Source organism: Mixophyes fleayi, chromosome 2 (assembly GCF_038048845.1).
Source record: "Mixophyes fleayi isolate aMixFle1 chromosome 2, aMixFle1.hap1, whole genome shotgun sequence".
Classification (NCBI taxonomy): Eukaryota; Metazoa; Chordata; class Amphibia; order Anura; family Limnodynastidae; genus Mixophyes; species Mixophyes fleayi.
The window spans coordinates 231,865,172-231,880,743 of record NC_134403.1 but is presented as its reverse complement, the minus strand read 5'-3'; the positions used below and the strand labels follow the sequence as shown (position 1 = coordinate 231,880,743).

Below are 15,572 nucleotides of genomic sequence, written 5' to 3'. Positions count from 1 at the left end.
CACATTAACAAACCAATCATTTCAGCGACAGGGCCTACCAAACTACTGTGGCTGAAATGATTGGTTTGTTTGGGCCCCCACACAAAAAAAGCTATTCATCTCTCCCTGTACAAAGTAAACTGGCTCTACTGAGGCAAGATGTCATCCTCATCCTCATCCTCTGATTCCTCACCCCCTTCAGTGTGTACTTCCTCATCCTCACACATTATCAATTCGTCCCCGCTGGACTCCACAATCACCGGTCCCTCTGTAGTCTCTGGAGGCCATTACTGGTTTTCATTGAAGAATTGATAATTCATTTTGATGAACATCATCTTCTCAACATTTTGCGGAAGCATCCTCCTTCACCTCTCACTGACCAGGTTCCCCGCTGCACTAAAAACTCTTTCGGAGTACACACTGGAGGGGGGACAACTCAGGTAAAATAGAGCCAGTTTGTACAGGGGCTTCCAAACTGCCTTTTTTTCCTGCCAGTAGAAGTAAGGACTGTCTCACATGTCTACTTGGATGCTGTCATCAAAGTAATCCTCCACCATTTTTTCAATGGTGACAGAATCCAATGCAGCGACAGTAGACATGTCAGCAATCGTTGGCAGGTCCTTCAGTCCGGACCAGATGTTCTCTGCATCTCCGCCAGCGGGTCGTTTAGGAAATCTCAGCTGTTTCCTCGCAGCCACAGGTGTGAAAGAAAAGGAAGGAGGAGCTGTTGCCATGTCACAGTCCTCTTCAGATGACAATCTCCTGATCAGCAGGTCTTTGCACCGCTGTAGACTTGTGTCCGCCGGAAACAGAGACACAACATACGCTTTAAACCGAGGATCGAGCACGGTGGCCAGAATGTATTCCTCTGACTTTAAAAGACTGACCACCCTCGGTTACTGGCAAAGCGTACGAAGGGCTTCATCCACAAGAGCTACATGCTTTGTGGAATCGCAATGGTTTACCAGCTCCTCCCTCACTTTCTCCAGCTGCTTCTGCAACAGCCTGATCAGGGGAATCACCTGACTCAAGCTGGCAGTGTCGGAACTGACTTCTCGTGTGGCAAGTTCAAACGGCTGGAGAACCTTGCACAACACGGAAATCAGGCTCCACTGGCTTGACTCAGGCGCATCCCCACTCCTTTGCCTATGTCGTAGGTGGCTGTGTAGGCTTGAATGGCCTTTTGCTGCTCCTCCATCCTCTGCAGCATATAGAGGGTGGAGTCTCAGCGCGTCACAACCTCTTGTTTGAGGTGATGGCAGGGCAGGTTCAGGCTTTTTTGATGGTGCTCCAGTCTTTGGTAGGCAGTGGCAGAATGGCGAAAGTGTCCCGCAATTTTGCGGGCCACCGCAAACATATCCTGCACACCCCTGTCACTTTTCAGATAATGCTGCTCCACCAAACTTATTGTGTGGGCAAAACATGGCACGTGCTGGAAATTGCCCATATGTAATGCCCGCACAATGTTACTGGCGTTGTCCGACACCACAAATCCCCAGGAGAGTGTAAGTGGGGTAAGCCACTGCGAGATGATTTCCCTCAGTTTCTCTAAGAGGTTGTCAGCGTTGTGCCTCTTACTGAAACCGGTGATACACAACGTTGCCTGCCTTGGAACGAGCAGGCGTTTCGGAGATGCTGCTGCTGCTGCTGTTGCAGCGGAAGGCGATGCATCTACCCAGTGGGCTGTCACAGTCATATAGTCCTTAGTTTGCCCTGAACCACTTGTCCACATGTCCGTGGTTAAGTGGACAGTGGGTACAACCGCATTTTTCAGAGCACTGGGGACACTTTTTCGTACTTCTCTGTACATCCCGGGTATCGCCTGCCTAGTGAAGTGGAATCTAGACGGAATTTGGTACCGGGGACACAATACCTCCATCAACCTTTTAAATCCCACTCCACTGATGGTGGACACAGGACGCACATCTAACACCAACATAGCTGTCAAGGCTGCAGTTATCTGCTTTGCTATAGGATGACTGCTGTCGTACTTCGTGGTCATGGCAACGACTGTTGTACGGTCAATTGCTTAGTGAAAGACGTAGCGGTCTTACGACTTCCCCTCTGGGAAGATGACCGACTCCCAGCAGCAACAGCAGCAGCGGCAGTAGTAGGCGTACCGCTGCAGAATCCTCCGGAAGAATCCCGGATTGAAGAGGACTCAGTCATGCCGGTGACATGGCCTGCAGGACTATCTCCCATCCAGATCGAGGAGGAAATTGACGAGGAGGGTGTTGCTGGTGTGGTTACAACGGCACCAAGGGATTTAGGTGTCTCTGGACTGCTGATGGTCCTAGCCACAGTTCCTGAACTAAACACACATTTATGAAGGTTCTTCAGGTGACGTATAAGGGAGGTTGTCCCTAGGTGGCCAAGATCCTTACCCCTGCTTATTGCAGCTTTACATAAGGTACATATGGCAATTCATTTGTTGTCCGGATTGGGATAGAAATAATTCCAGACCGAGGAGGTGGATTTATTTGTTCTTCTGGCCAGGCAAGGGCTTTTTCATCCCATGGACAACAACTGTTTCCCCCCCTGGTGCCTCATTTAAGAAAACCACATCAGGATCCTCCTCGTCAAGTCCCTCCTTAGCGCCAGCTACATCAATATCCTCCTCCTGGTGTACAACATTGACACCTTCATTATCCAAATCTGTAACTGCACTGTGGGTGATCCTTCCAGCATATGCAGAGGGCGTGCTGCAAATGGTGGAAGGAGCCACCTCTTCCCGTACAGTGATGGGAAGGACAGGCTTCGCAACCACCAACACCCTTGGACTCGCCTTGGGGATTTGTGATGCCATGTCTTTAGAAGGCAGAGTTGTTTGCTGTGTTGTTGATGACAGCTTAACTCTCTTAAATTTTTTAGAGGGGGGGGAGGAGGGCTTTGATCGTTGTGTGAAGCTGAACCACTACTCATGAACACGGCCCAGGGCCTAAGCCGTTCCTTGCCACTCCGTGTCGTAAATGGCATATTGGCAAGTTTACGTTTCTCCTCAGATGATTTTAATTTCTTTTTTTTCATTATTTTAGTGACCTTTGGCTTTTTGGATTTTACATGCCCTCTACTATCACATTGGGCATCGGCCTTGGCAGACGACGTTGATGCCATTTCATCGACTAGGTCATGACTAGAGGCAGCAGCTTCAGCATTAGGAGGAAGTGGTTCTTGATCTTTCCCTACTTTATCCTCCACATTTTTGTACTCCATTATATGCAGCACAAGAGAGTGTACCCCTAAACCACACACACCCGGCAAAGGCTTTAAAAATTATATGCAGCACAGGACAGTACCACTGGACTGGAGTTATATAGCAGTACCAATGGACTTATACTGCAGGATCAGTGAACTTTGTTATATAGCAGTACCAATGGACTTATACTGCTGGATGAGTGAACTTTGTTATATAGCAGACTAGCAGTACCACTGGACTTATAGTGCAGGATCAGTGATCTTTGTTATATAGCAGTACCAATGGACTTATACTGCAGGATCAGTGAACTTTGTTATATAGCAGTACCAATGGACTTATACTGCAGGATCAGTGAACTTATATAGCAGTACCACTGTACTGGACACAGGACAGCACAACTGGAATTATGGCAGCACCACCACTGGACTGAGCAGGACAGAGCACAGGACACCACCACTGGACTGAGCAGGACAGAGCACAGGACAGCACCACTGGACTCAGCAGGACAGAGCACAGGACACCACCACTGCACTGACCAGGACAGAACCACAGGAATGAGCAGGACAGAGGACACCACTAACACACCCTCCCTCTTCCCTGATTAATGCCCGGGGACTAATATGAATCCGGATCTCGCGAGATCCGACGGCGGGATTATGAGGTTTTGCCTCGTTTTGAGTTTTGCGATCGGCGGGAATCCCCGAACAGTGCTCGGATCGGGCTCAGATCGGCACTGTTCGGGGGTGTTCTGATTTCTGCAATCCGAGCCCGCTCATTCCTAGTTTTGTGATTGCTAACATTATTATTTGTTAGCAAGTTTTTTGCTTTTTTCTTGTTTTGTTTTTTATACAAATTGGGTTTATAACTAGGGCAATGTGACCTCCCAGGGTGCAATGCCGAGCTTTTGTTACGGCTGGGAGAGACCACCTACACCTGCCAGTGCTCTCTCGCCCAGGGCACTAAATTTTCTAGTTACGGCTCTGCCTCCCATCTCTCTGCAGGACACAGTGCCCTAATGTCTGGAACACAGAATCTCTGCAAACTGTGGGATATGGGAGCCTGACCCCAAATCTTGCACTGTTTGGGTGAGATGATTGGAGCCAGAAGCAGACTTAGAGACTACTACTATTGGTGGAGCAAAATTGGACCAGGAGTGACAGAATCAAAAAGGTGAGTGACACCCCAAAACCTGACACCAAGTAGGCGGAGGAAAAACATAGCATTAAAATAATTATATTGTGCAGATTATGAAATTTAAAAACAAAGTTATTCAAAGTGAAAATAATGATGCCCACAACCATGAAAAGGGATTAAATTATGTAAGTGCAATGGGTTAAATAAGAAGTGAAAAATACATTTCTCACATTTGCATAATAATTTAGTCTAAAGACTACTGGCAACTTCCTACAAACGCCTACATGTAAAACCTTTTAAAATAATTTATGGACACACACATTCACAAGATATATAATACCACAAGAACTGTGATTTATTTATAAATAACATTCTGTGCACAGACACAATTTTAAGTTGCATAACAAGGCACTTACACTCACTAGGAAAACATTTCTAAGGATAGTTATAAATGACTTTTGGCATTGATCTAGACTACAACACTGCTTTTTTATTTATACACCTTGCGTTTCTCTTAAACATAAGGTAAACCTGTAAACAATATTTGTCTAACTAAAGTGTTGAAATTCATGTAGAATATATACTTCTATATGGGATAATGCACTTTCTACTTTAAATTATAGGGATATTAGAAATAACAGAGGAGTTCTTTAATCATATAAATGCACACGTCTGTAGCTCAAGTGCTCTTACACAGGTCACAGAAAACCAAGGTCACTTCTAATATTTGAAATGATTTAAGCAATATTCCTTATACTACACAAGTTTTACACACATTCCAAATGCATACCTTTCAATATAACAAATGTAATTTTGTTATACGAGAAACAATGTTCTGCCACTTATTTTCCAGTTTCAGTAGGGATTCACCAAATCTAATACAAGGAATATGAATAACATTTGGCTTCCACTAGCAAAAACTACATCCTAATCTATACATTACATTAATAAGTAGGACTTTGACTTATTACTTTCCAGAACTAAAACTACAGATAAGATCTCATTTAGAAGTTCAGAAAATAGGGCTGAAAATATTGATCAATGTCTATTCGGTATTTGACAAAACAATAAAAGGATTTCTTATACAACTAAGTATTTGAGCATGGATGTGGCACATCCTTTAATTGCAGTAGCAATAATTTAATTAAATAAATGACACGTGCCAGTGTTTTTCAGCCAAGTTTACTTTAATTTAAAATATAGTGGCAAATAGAATGCAGAACAATGTGTACAAAATAAAATACATCATGCTGGAAAACATGCTATTTGATCTTTGACAACTGTGCAAGTGAAATTCCAAGCCTAATTATATATAAAAATAAAAGTGATCAACATTTTTCAACCATAAGACTAGGGCTACATTGAAGATAAATGCCCTGAAATAGACTGAATGCAGACTAAGGGCACTATTAGTTTTGTCCTCTTAGCAAGCTATGTTCCCTTGTGTTACCACCTGTAGTCTGTGGGACCACACCATTTATTACAGTTTTATTCTTGTTCGACAGTTAAATAAATGTAGTCGGGACATGCAACATGCTTCATCTACATATGACTGTCAGATGACTGTTCAGGCATCAGATACAAGCATAGCTAGTGCCATGGAGATAGGTTGCTAACTGGGCAGTTATACAGTTATATTGGATGGATTGCATAGCACACTGCCATTGTAGCTAAGCATTGAGAGACTTCTAAAATAATGAATGTCTCTCTCTTGTACACAAAAGCACTGCATTTCTGAAGCATATACTTGCATATAGCAATCAGATATAATTTAAGTGTGGCTATCAAAAATGTGATTAAATGAAAAAAAATCTCAAGTCATAATGTATAAAAATACTGCAGGACATAAAATGGCTGTTGACCCTTATTATGTTGCAAATTATATGCTTCAATAGCAAGCACTGCTTTGCCACTTATGTATACAAATTGACTTGCAATTCAAAGGTGATGCTATTACAGAATGGTTATTAACAATACAACTGAGTTTCATGGGCAGGGCCAGAACATCCAATAGGCAGCTCTTGCCTAGGGCCTAACATTTTTATATTTTCTTTTTTTTCTATGAAGGGGAGAGAAGGTGCCCAAACCAGCATAATGCCTCGGGGCACTTGTGGTCTTAATCTAGTTATAGGCATAGTAAATGAAAATGAGTAGTAGTACTTTAATTAAGTTTGGTTATGATAAGTAATGTTTACAATATAACAGAGCTTAACAAAAGGGTTTGTAACATAATGGTTCTTTCTAGCATATTTGGCAGCTACGAATATGGATGTCACTATTTGCCACCAATTTATATTTATTACAACATATTCTAGTCTACCATCATTCCCAGATGGTGCTCAATAGAGGTTCTGGTCAGAGGCCAGCATATACATAGATCACTGGTTCCATGTTTGCAGAAAGACTAGTACATTGTCAGCAGCATTATTCACCGATCATGTCTCTTCATTATCCAGAAGGGAAAGGCAAATTATTTATTCTCCTCCATATGACCTTTTGGTGACAGTGATGGACACATTTTACATCACTTCCACTGACACTGACTGCACCACAACATGATCATTAAATCTGCTCACAGGCCTGCATGACCCCACAGCAGTACTTCCGTCCGCCCACTTTATTGTGCTTCCTGGGTCTTTAAGGACCAATATGTGTTTGCTCATTCCTGAGTTATCACTAAACATGGAAAGAAAGATATTGAGGCACTGGCTGATTGGACTGGTGAGTTAATAGTCTAATACGGCAGTTCCCAAAGTGTGCGCCGCGGCTCCCAGGGGTGCCGCGGCGCTGTCACTGGGGTGCTGCAAGCCAGACATAAAAAAAAGAGAAGACAGAAACTTACCAATCAGCGCGGCACCGGGACCCAGCAGCCTCCTCTCAGCTTGTCACTGACGTCTATATACAGTGACAGCTGCGGGAGAGAGAAGGCTGCTGGGTCCCGGTGCCGCGCTGATTGGTAAGTTTCTGTCTTCTCTTTTTTTTATGTCTGGCGTGGGGCAGAGTGAAAAGGATGGTGGCACCGGAGGGGGACAGTGTGGCAGCGGAGGGGGACAGTGTGACAGTGGAGGGGGACAGCAGGCAGCAGAGGGGGGCAGCGTGACAGAGGGCTGCAGATAGGGCAGCGTGACAGAGGGCTGCAGAGGGGGCAGCGTGCCTGGGGGCAGAGGAGGGGACAGCGTGGCAGAGGGGGCAGCGTGAGAGAGGGCAGAGGAGGGGGGATAGCGTGACAGAGGGAGCAGAGTGCCTGGATGCAGAGGGGGCAGAGTGCCTGGATGCAGAGGGGGCAGAGTGCCTGGATGCAGAGGGGGCAGAGTGCCTGGATGCAGAGGGGCATTTTTGCATACAACTAAATAAGTATTTTTGTCGTGACCTAAATACTTATTACAATTTTTTGACCCAACTACTTCTAAAACAGGACTGCTCAGTAATTATTTTGGAGGGGTGCCTTGAAAAAATTTGGAGACTCTAAGGGTGCCGTGAACTGCAAAAGTTTGGGAACCACTGGTCTAATAGAAGAAAGAAAATGTGTCTCCGAGGCACTCAAAGGTTATGTTTAATATTCATTATAAAACATAAGATTAACTTTATTGGTATACATTAAAATTGTTTTTATAATGCAACAAATATCATTAGAACAATGTTAGCGAAATAGTAAAAGAAAGAATGAAGTGTATATAGATACATATTAGAAACTAATGGTCTGTTAAAATAGCATCAGAGAGCTGCTAACGCAAGACACATAGACTCCTTTTAAATTATTAGTCTCCCATTATTCTTAGTAGCCTTAATAGGATATAATATGTCTCAATTGATTATGAGGAGGGATTAAACAAAAATTCACGTTCACTTATGAGGAGAGATTTCCTGTACAGAAGTGTGCAGTCATTGTTAGGTATGATCTGCTATAATATGTTGGGAACAGTTTGTCTGCCAGAGTGCAGCCTGGTAATGGGTGGTAGCAGCAACTCTATCTCTTCTCTAGTTTCTTCAAATAAATCAACTAATTAAACTAATTTGTATTTTTTTACAATAGAAACATCTGATTAAAAAGTCCCCAGTATAATCTCCTTTTCTTTAGAAGGAACCACATGAACCTATAAGTAGTGGCTGGTAACAATAGAATTACCATGAGTTTGTTTGACTTGTTGGTTATGTACTTTTGAGGGCACTAATGTATCATTGTAATCCAATGGAAAAAAATGTATTCACCCAGTGTTAAGACAATAAATTTCATTAACGGTCATTGCTTGATTTGTAACAAAGTATTTTGAATGTATTGTGCTACACAAGCTATGTGTAGTGCAACCTCCTTTAATTGCTCAATGTTGCAATTTAAAATCCTAACATGGGCTTTATTTAATCTCATCCATACAAATTGATTATATAGGAGATTAACATCAATTCCAAAAAGTAGTTGGAAATTCTTTGGGCAATTAATATGATGCAATTATTCACCTAAAAACACATTTAAACACACTGGGCCTGATTCATCTTTGAAGGCAATGTGAATGAAACTTCCTTATCAAAACGTTATAACTCAACCTCTTTTTATATTGTCTGCGATGTTGCTTTTGTACTTTCTGGGTTATTCTCCCAAGTTGCCACCCACTATACGTGATTTTGTATGGATGTTCTTGTATTGGTTTCAGTTTTCCGTTGTCCTGTACCTGCCCCCCTTCTGCTCCTTCCTTCCCTCTCCTGTATCCTTAAAATTTTGCAGAAGCCAAAGGAGATGGATTGTCTGTTTCTTTACCATTTAATATTATTGTTCTGTACATTTGTTTCCTTTATATAGAAAGAATTACAATTAAAAAAACACACATAACTTGTGCGCATATACACCTGTATTCAAATAAAAGCAGATCTCAAGATACATTTCTATTTGAATCTGGGTATAAGTATGCTCTGACTATAAATTACTTGCAGTATGTAGATAGACAGAACAGAATGCAGGGTACGCATATGCACATGTGCAATATAAAGTCCTATAAGAATACATGGCTATGAAAAAGTCCTTACTCAAAGGACGAAACGCATCGCTACTTCATAATTGGATTATCTAGACCACCCAGAGTAGATCCTGTCTCATAGATTCTACTATTTTGACTGTTTACTGTGGCTTATTCATTCACTGGAATAGCTCTGCGGACTTTCAAAACGGAACACAGTTTGAGCTACAGTGTAATTATCCAGACATATGAGAGGTGCACCCACTCCGACGGAGATATTCTAAGGACAGAGACGCTGAGACCGTATCGGAACTTTCCCCAAAGTAGATATCGAGAACTGCAAGTTTTTGCTAATACCCACTATATGAAATTTACATCTTAATATTGGTGGATATATGTTCCTTGGATAATTATCGGCTATTTATCTCAGCAATCTTGACATTATTATTATACATCGGATATTGGAGTACTACACGGTCTAAGAGATACATATGCGGGATTCTACTATATATGTGGTCACATTATAAGATATATTGATATCAATTGTACATTGTTTGTCATCTGCTTTTTAGATGGTTTTTGGGGTATATATTTATTTAATGTAATAAATGTGTTGATTTTATATATTTTACATTTTTGCAATCATTGCAGAGTATATATCCAATTATGGATTTATTGGACATCCCTTGTTGCATATCACCCACTGAATGCCTCTCTATCGCGCTGTCATTTTTTTTGTTGTGTATAGTATCTATTAGGGGAGTGACACTATCCCCTGACCAGCGGCGTTTCTGAGACATTTCAGTGGGTTCTTACATATCATTAGCGCCAGGTATTGATTATTTTTTACTTCCTATCAGAACGCATGTAAAAAACATAAAAAATGATAAACTAAATGACCACCTCATAATAGTATGATCATTAATAAAAATAAATGTATACATATATATATATATATATATATATATATATATCTTTTTTTTTTCTTCACATTAAATACATAAATCAGGATGTATATACAGTCCATTTTTTATAATTTCTCTCCCTGGCATACACATGTTCTCTGCTATATATTGACATACATACGTGTTGTCACATACACCTGCCCTCTGCACCCCCTTGCTGTACATTGCCTACAGTCAGCCCCTCTTTCCTTCCCCATTCCACCCTTCAAGTCATAGGCTTTAGTATGTGTCATTTGACATATCAATTGCAATTGCATTCACTGGCGTACGTCCGATTCTGAGCATGCGTAGAGCAATTTCAAACAAGATATGGCAAGCACAGGGGCTTGTTTCCGAAGATGAATCAGGCCCACTGTGCATTCATTTCATTAGATTTAATCTTGCATCTAAAAATCTTCCATGTACTCCTAACCTCAGGGTGTAACTTTCTTGAAAAAATAATTGGATTACAGTACAGCTGACCTCCCTTTATGGTTAGGAAAGTGTATTTGGACACTCAGATATATTAGGCATGGGGGAAGGGATTCAATTCCCCCCCGAATTTGTGCGGCGTTAAAACTATTACCGTTTTTTATGGTAGTTTTAACCCGGCTTTCTTGAGCTTCGAGCAAAAAGCCAGCGTTGAAACTACCGTAATAACGGTAATAAAGTGCATTATTACCGCCGTAATAACAGTAATAATGCGCAGGCCTCGTTACTTTTAACCGTGACGCGGCCAATTGAATTCCCCCCATAAAGTTTGATTACTGTATTTTTCTGTTTTGACAATAAATTAAGTACTTTAAAGCAGATACTTTTTGTGGTAGTCTCATCCCATGATCAGCGTACAAGTCTAGTTTGCAACAGCCTACTAATTACATATGTAAAGGTCTATATTTATAGTACTGCTTGTAAGTTCTCACTTTTACACAATATTCATTTTTAAAAATAAATTTATATTTCTCAAATTATATGCAAACACACACACAGTGGTTGAAGTGGACATTTAGAAGTGGGGGTATGGAAAATATAATGGGATGGAAGTGAATGGAATTTGATAGTTTTACAGTCAAAGCAATAGTATGACATATGACCACCGTATACCAGCCCACTTCCACCAATGTGTATATGCTGTATATTATATATATTATATCATAACATTAGGTGTCCATTTTACAGTGGAATTTCAGTCAGTCCACATAAGTCTTTATTAAAGATTACAACTTGTTTGCTCAGCTATTTCACTTTAGTGAATCACAGGGTCATTTGGAAAGTTTGCTTATTACTCTAATCAAAGCTCCATTTTCATCCTTCAGACGCTGGTTGTCGAATTTCAGGTCCGAGAGAACCTGAAAGAGAAATGTAAGAATAAATTATTCATGCCCCAGTTATATATAATTATGATGCCAATATAAAGACAAAGAAGCCTGTATGTGTATGATCTTCACTGTTAAAGCTAAATAACCTAGTAACCTACCTAAGATACATATGAAATTTACATTTCTACTTTCATTCATCATGTCATCCATCAAATAATTTGGACTTCTTCAGCTAGTAGTAAATAATTGTTTAGGGCATGTTCACTAAAGTGAGCTTTTCATAGATTATAGAATTCAAATCAAATTATTTTTAGCAGTTAAGTTTAAAATGTTGAAATTATTATTATCATAGATTTGAAAGGTGCCACTGTGCTCCACAGAGCCGTACAGTAGGGAAAACAGGACAGACACTAAAGAGGGACATGCAAGTTAAAAAAATAAATGCAGACATGAAAAGGGGTATTGAGGGCCCTGCTCATGAAGGTAGCATTCTAAGTGGCAATGGGCACAGCCAAAACAAGAGGAGTGAGTGAGGTTCAGAATAGAGATTGGAACAGTTGTGAGGGTGCATCAGTGTGAAAAGTATCATCGCGATAAGATGAGCTCTAAAAAAAGAAACAAAGAAAAAAAGGGTTTTCAGGGAGCGTCTAAAGATTTCAAGGCCATGGGAAAGTAGTAGGGAATTCCATTCATGGGTAGCAGGCCAGAGTGAAATGTAGCTACCAGAGATGAGAGAAGGTATAGGTCGAAGATAGATCAAACAGGGTGAGAAAAAGAGTATTTTGATATGAGATTTGAGATGTATTGAGGACTTTGTAGGTATGGGTAAGCAATTTGAATTGGATTCTGGAGGACACAGGGGGCCAGTGTAGGGATTTGGGAGTGGTGTAGCAGATGTGGAGCGGTGAGAGAGGAGGAAGAACTGCAGGTACTGAATATGTGAAGACACGAGTGTCAAATGTGTAAAAATGCACATTATGGTGCATATTAGTTTATTATTTTGCACATACCGGCTGTTTTTTTCACGTAGCACACAAATACTTGATAGCTTTAGTTTTACACTGAAATTTAAAGTTGATCTAGGACATACCCTTTCCCAACTATAAATCTGTCCCCACATTTTAAGTTTAGCTCCCCCTCCAATGCAACATGGCTTTGCCAAGGTGCAAAGTTACTCATTTTGTTTGCTCTACTTTCCTTAATGAATCAGGCCCAGAGTATCCAGGTAATTGAGAGCGGAAGAGACAATTAAGTAAGAGCAGAGTGTGCATCTCCCCAATCAGACCTATATATAGAAGGACCTGCGAGCACCCAGCACATAAATAATGCAAAGATGTGATGCACTAATAAGCAAAAAATAAACAAACATCCACACATTCCCATCCCACTTAGTATAAACCTTATCCAAACCATGGCAAACCTGGTCCCCAAGCATACCAAAATAAACACCTTCCAAAAAGTGTGAACGAAATAGAAAAAACCCGACAACTACAAAGTATACCCGGGAGATTAAAGCTCAAAAGTAGAGGATGAAGATGTAGTAGGTCCTATAATCATGGTCCCCCTAGTCAAATAGGCAAAACAGTGAGATATTATTGAGGTGTTGCGAGAGCCCCACAATGGCAAAGCAACCGACAGCATCTGATACACATTAGTAGTTACACATAGAGAATAATAAGCATGTCAGAAAGAATGTGAGAGAAACTCACAGACAGTCAAACATGGAACATACAATACCTCTAATGTCCATCTGTGGAGAAAGAAAATGGGAAAACGTCCAGATGCTGGAGAATATGAGATACACAGTCCCAGTCATGATCAACAAGAAACATTACGATCCAGCCAGATGGCCACAGCTTGTGGAGAGTCAAAGAACTAAATGGCACCATCTGCGACCACCCGCAACCTTGCTGGAAAAAGCAGACGTCCAGTAATTGAAAGTCACACTTCTTTTAACTTCTGAACGTCAATAAATAAATACAGGAAGACAGCCACACTTTGGTTTTGGTACATCAGAGGTGTGATCTGAGCAAGACTTAGGATAGAATCTCTCTCTTTAAAATGCTGTGTCGTATTAGGGACAAGTCCACCTGCACCTTTACTATTTTGTTTGTCACCGTCTTTTCAGAGGAATTAATAGCGAATTAATAGTGTGTACACCTCCTGCAAGGTAATTGCAGGGACTTCAGCAGTCAAAGGCTCTGCCACATATTGGGGTCCTTGTTGGGTAGGCTGTGGCAGCTGAGCAGGTGTAAAGGTCAAGTCCAATCTAGCAAAGTGGTCCAATCTGCCAGAGGCAGTGGAATGAGATTTCTTAACCATAGTGATCGGTTGACACAGAGAAACTTGATAGGCACAAGTGACGTAGGGAAAGCTGTCAGCAGAATGGGCCACAGGATCAGTTATAAAAGGTATGCACTGAGAGGTTGATAATGGGGTGCGCAGGCAAAATATAATATTGGACAACAGTTAGAAACAAGCTACTAAAGCCAAATACACTGAGAGGTGTATAAACAGATGTGCCTTTAAATATGAGACCAAAATGGGAACTGGAGTGCTGGTAACTGTTATTAGGAGAAAGTCACACTCCTTTCTTTACAGTGCCTGCACAAAATGACTCAGAGCAAACTGGATGATGTGTAAAATATTACAGGAGATGTAGGCTGGCCTACTAACAGATGCAATTCCCGGCCAGAGAAGAGGGAAAACAGAGAATACATTCACAGAGAATGCAGTAGGTGACAGAGAGCTGTTACTAGCACAGGCCACAGGCAGTCAGGGTGACATCCAAGATATCAGCACTGTCCACGCCTCCCCTGGCTAGAGTGCACAGGACTAAGGTGAGTAAGTGGGATCCACAGTGCAGCAGTGCCACAGGGCGCAGACACAGATCCGTGGGCAGGATACAAAGCAAGGACCCAGACGACACACCCTCAGAAGCACCAGCCAGTGGGAGACCAGACCAGCACCACAGGAGAGACCCAGGTAAGAAAATCACTGTTCATTGAAATTGAAATGGACAGATTAGATCGGATAGACCGGAGCGAAGTAGCACAGCGTGCTACTCCATAAACTACGAGGCTATGCCCCGCATAACCTTCTTTTTTACCTTTAAAAGTAATGTACAACTAAGTACAATTGTACAGGTAAGCAAGTACATCTATTATTAGATGTATTATATCTAAGTATCTATAGCATCTATGCTATAGTATCTATAGTATTTTTTGCGCAGAGCTTTCTAAATGTTTATGACAAATTTACAAAAGTTGACTACGCCCCCTCCTACCCCATCACATGACCTCTCCTCCGGCATCTCCCGGAGGACAGATTTGAAAAGTCGACATGTGTGGCTAATAATGTCATTTGTTAGCATTATAAATAAATATAAATAAATATATATATAAATATATAATATAATAAATATATGATGAATACATATTCACTAAATTCTAAAACTCAAAAAAGAATATATAATGTGAATTGCATTAAATATACATAATAATAGGATCTGTAGTGGGAAAAACAGGTTTGTTTTCAGAGACATATTTAAAACCTTGGACTGTCCACAGAAATTAGGGACAATGGAGAGCTATGTCAGTGTACAGAACTGCTGCCAATTCTTAATCTCAGCTGATAGTCATAACAAAAGTAACTTGATAAATAATGACATATCACCAAGCTGTAACCAGATGGGGCACCAGTGTGGCATCTTGATAGTACAGATAACAGAGTTTGTGCACTGGGAAGACAGACTGACAAATTGTTTTATTACATGTTCCCAGCCTCATTTCCTCTCTACTAGCCCACTGAACTAGAACCAATTCTAGTCTATTGCTCAGCAGTATATAATAATAATAATAAAAATGCATAACAAAATAAATTACATTGGTGCTAGCATAATACATCATATGTTACATGGAAAATGGTTCAGATTGGTTTCCAATATTTTCTATGTATCTGATTGGCAGAAGTTTTCCATCTACTATACGAAATGTGTCAAAACTATTTCCCATGTACCTGATTATTTTGAATGTTCTTGTAAATTCCACTC

The 15,572-nt window shown here is 41.0% G+C and overlaps 1 protein-coding gene across 1 annotated transcript in view; it reads right to left on the bottom strand.

The window, feature by feature from the left end:
• Positions 1 to 7,193: 7,193 nt before the first annotated feature.
• LOC142138731 (protein phosphatase 1 regulatory subunit 12B-like) overlaps positions 7,194 to 15,572 on the bottom strand; it is a 233,301-nt gene continuing 224,922 nt past the window's right edge. Inside the window, exon 7 of the mRNA XM_075195611.1 lies at positions 7,194 to 11,551. Within this exon, the coding sequence (XP_075051712.1) occupies positions 11,465 to 11,551 (87 nt within the window). The 3' untranslated portion in view covers positions 7,194 to 11,464. The remainder of the gene's footprint in view (positions 11,552 to 15,572) is intronic.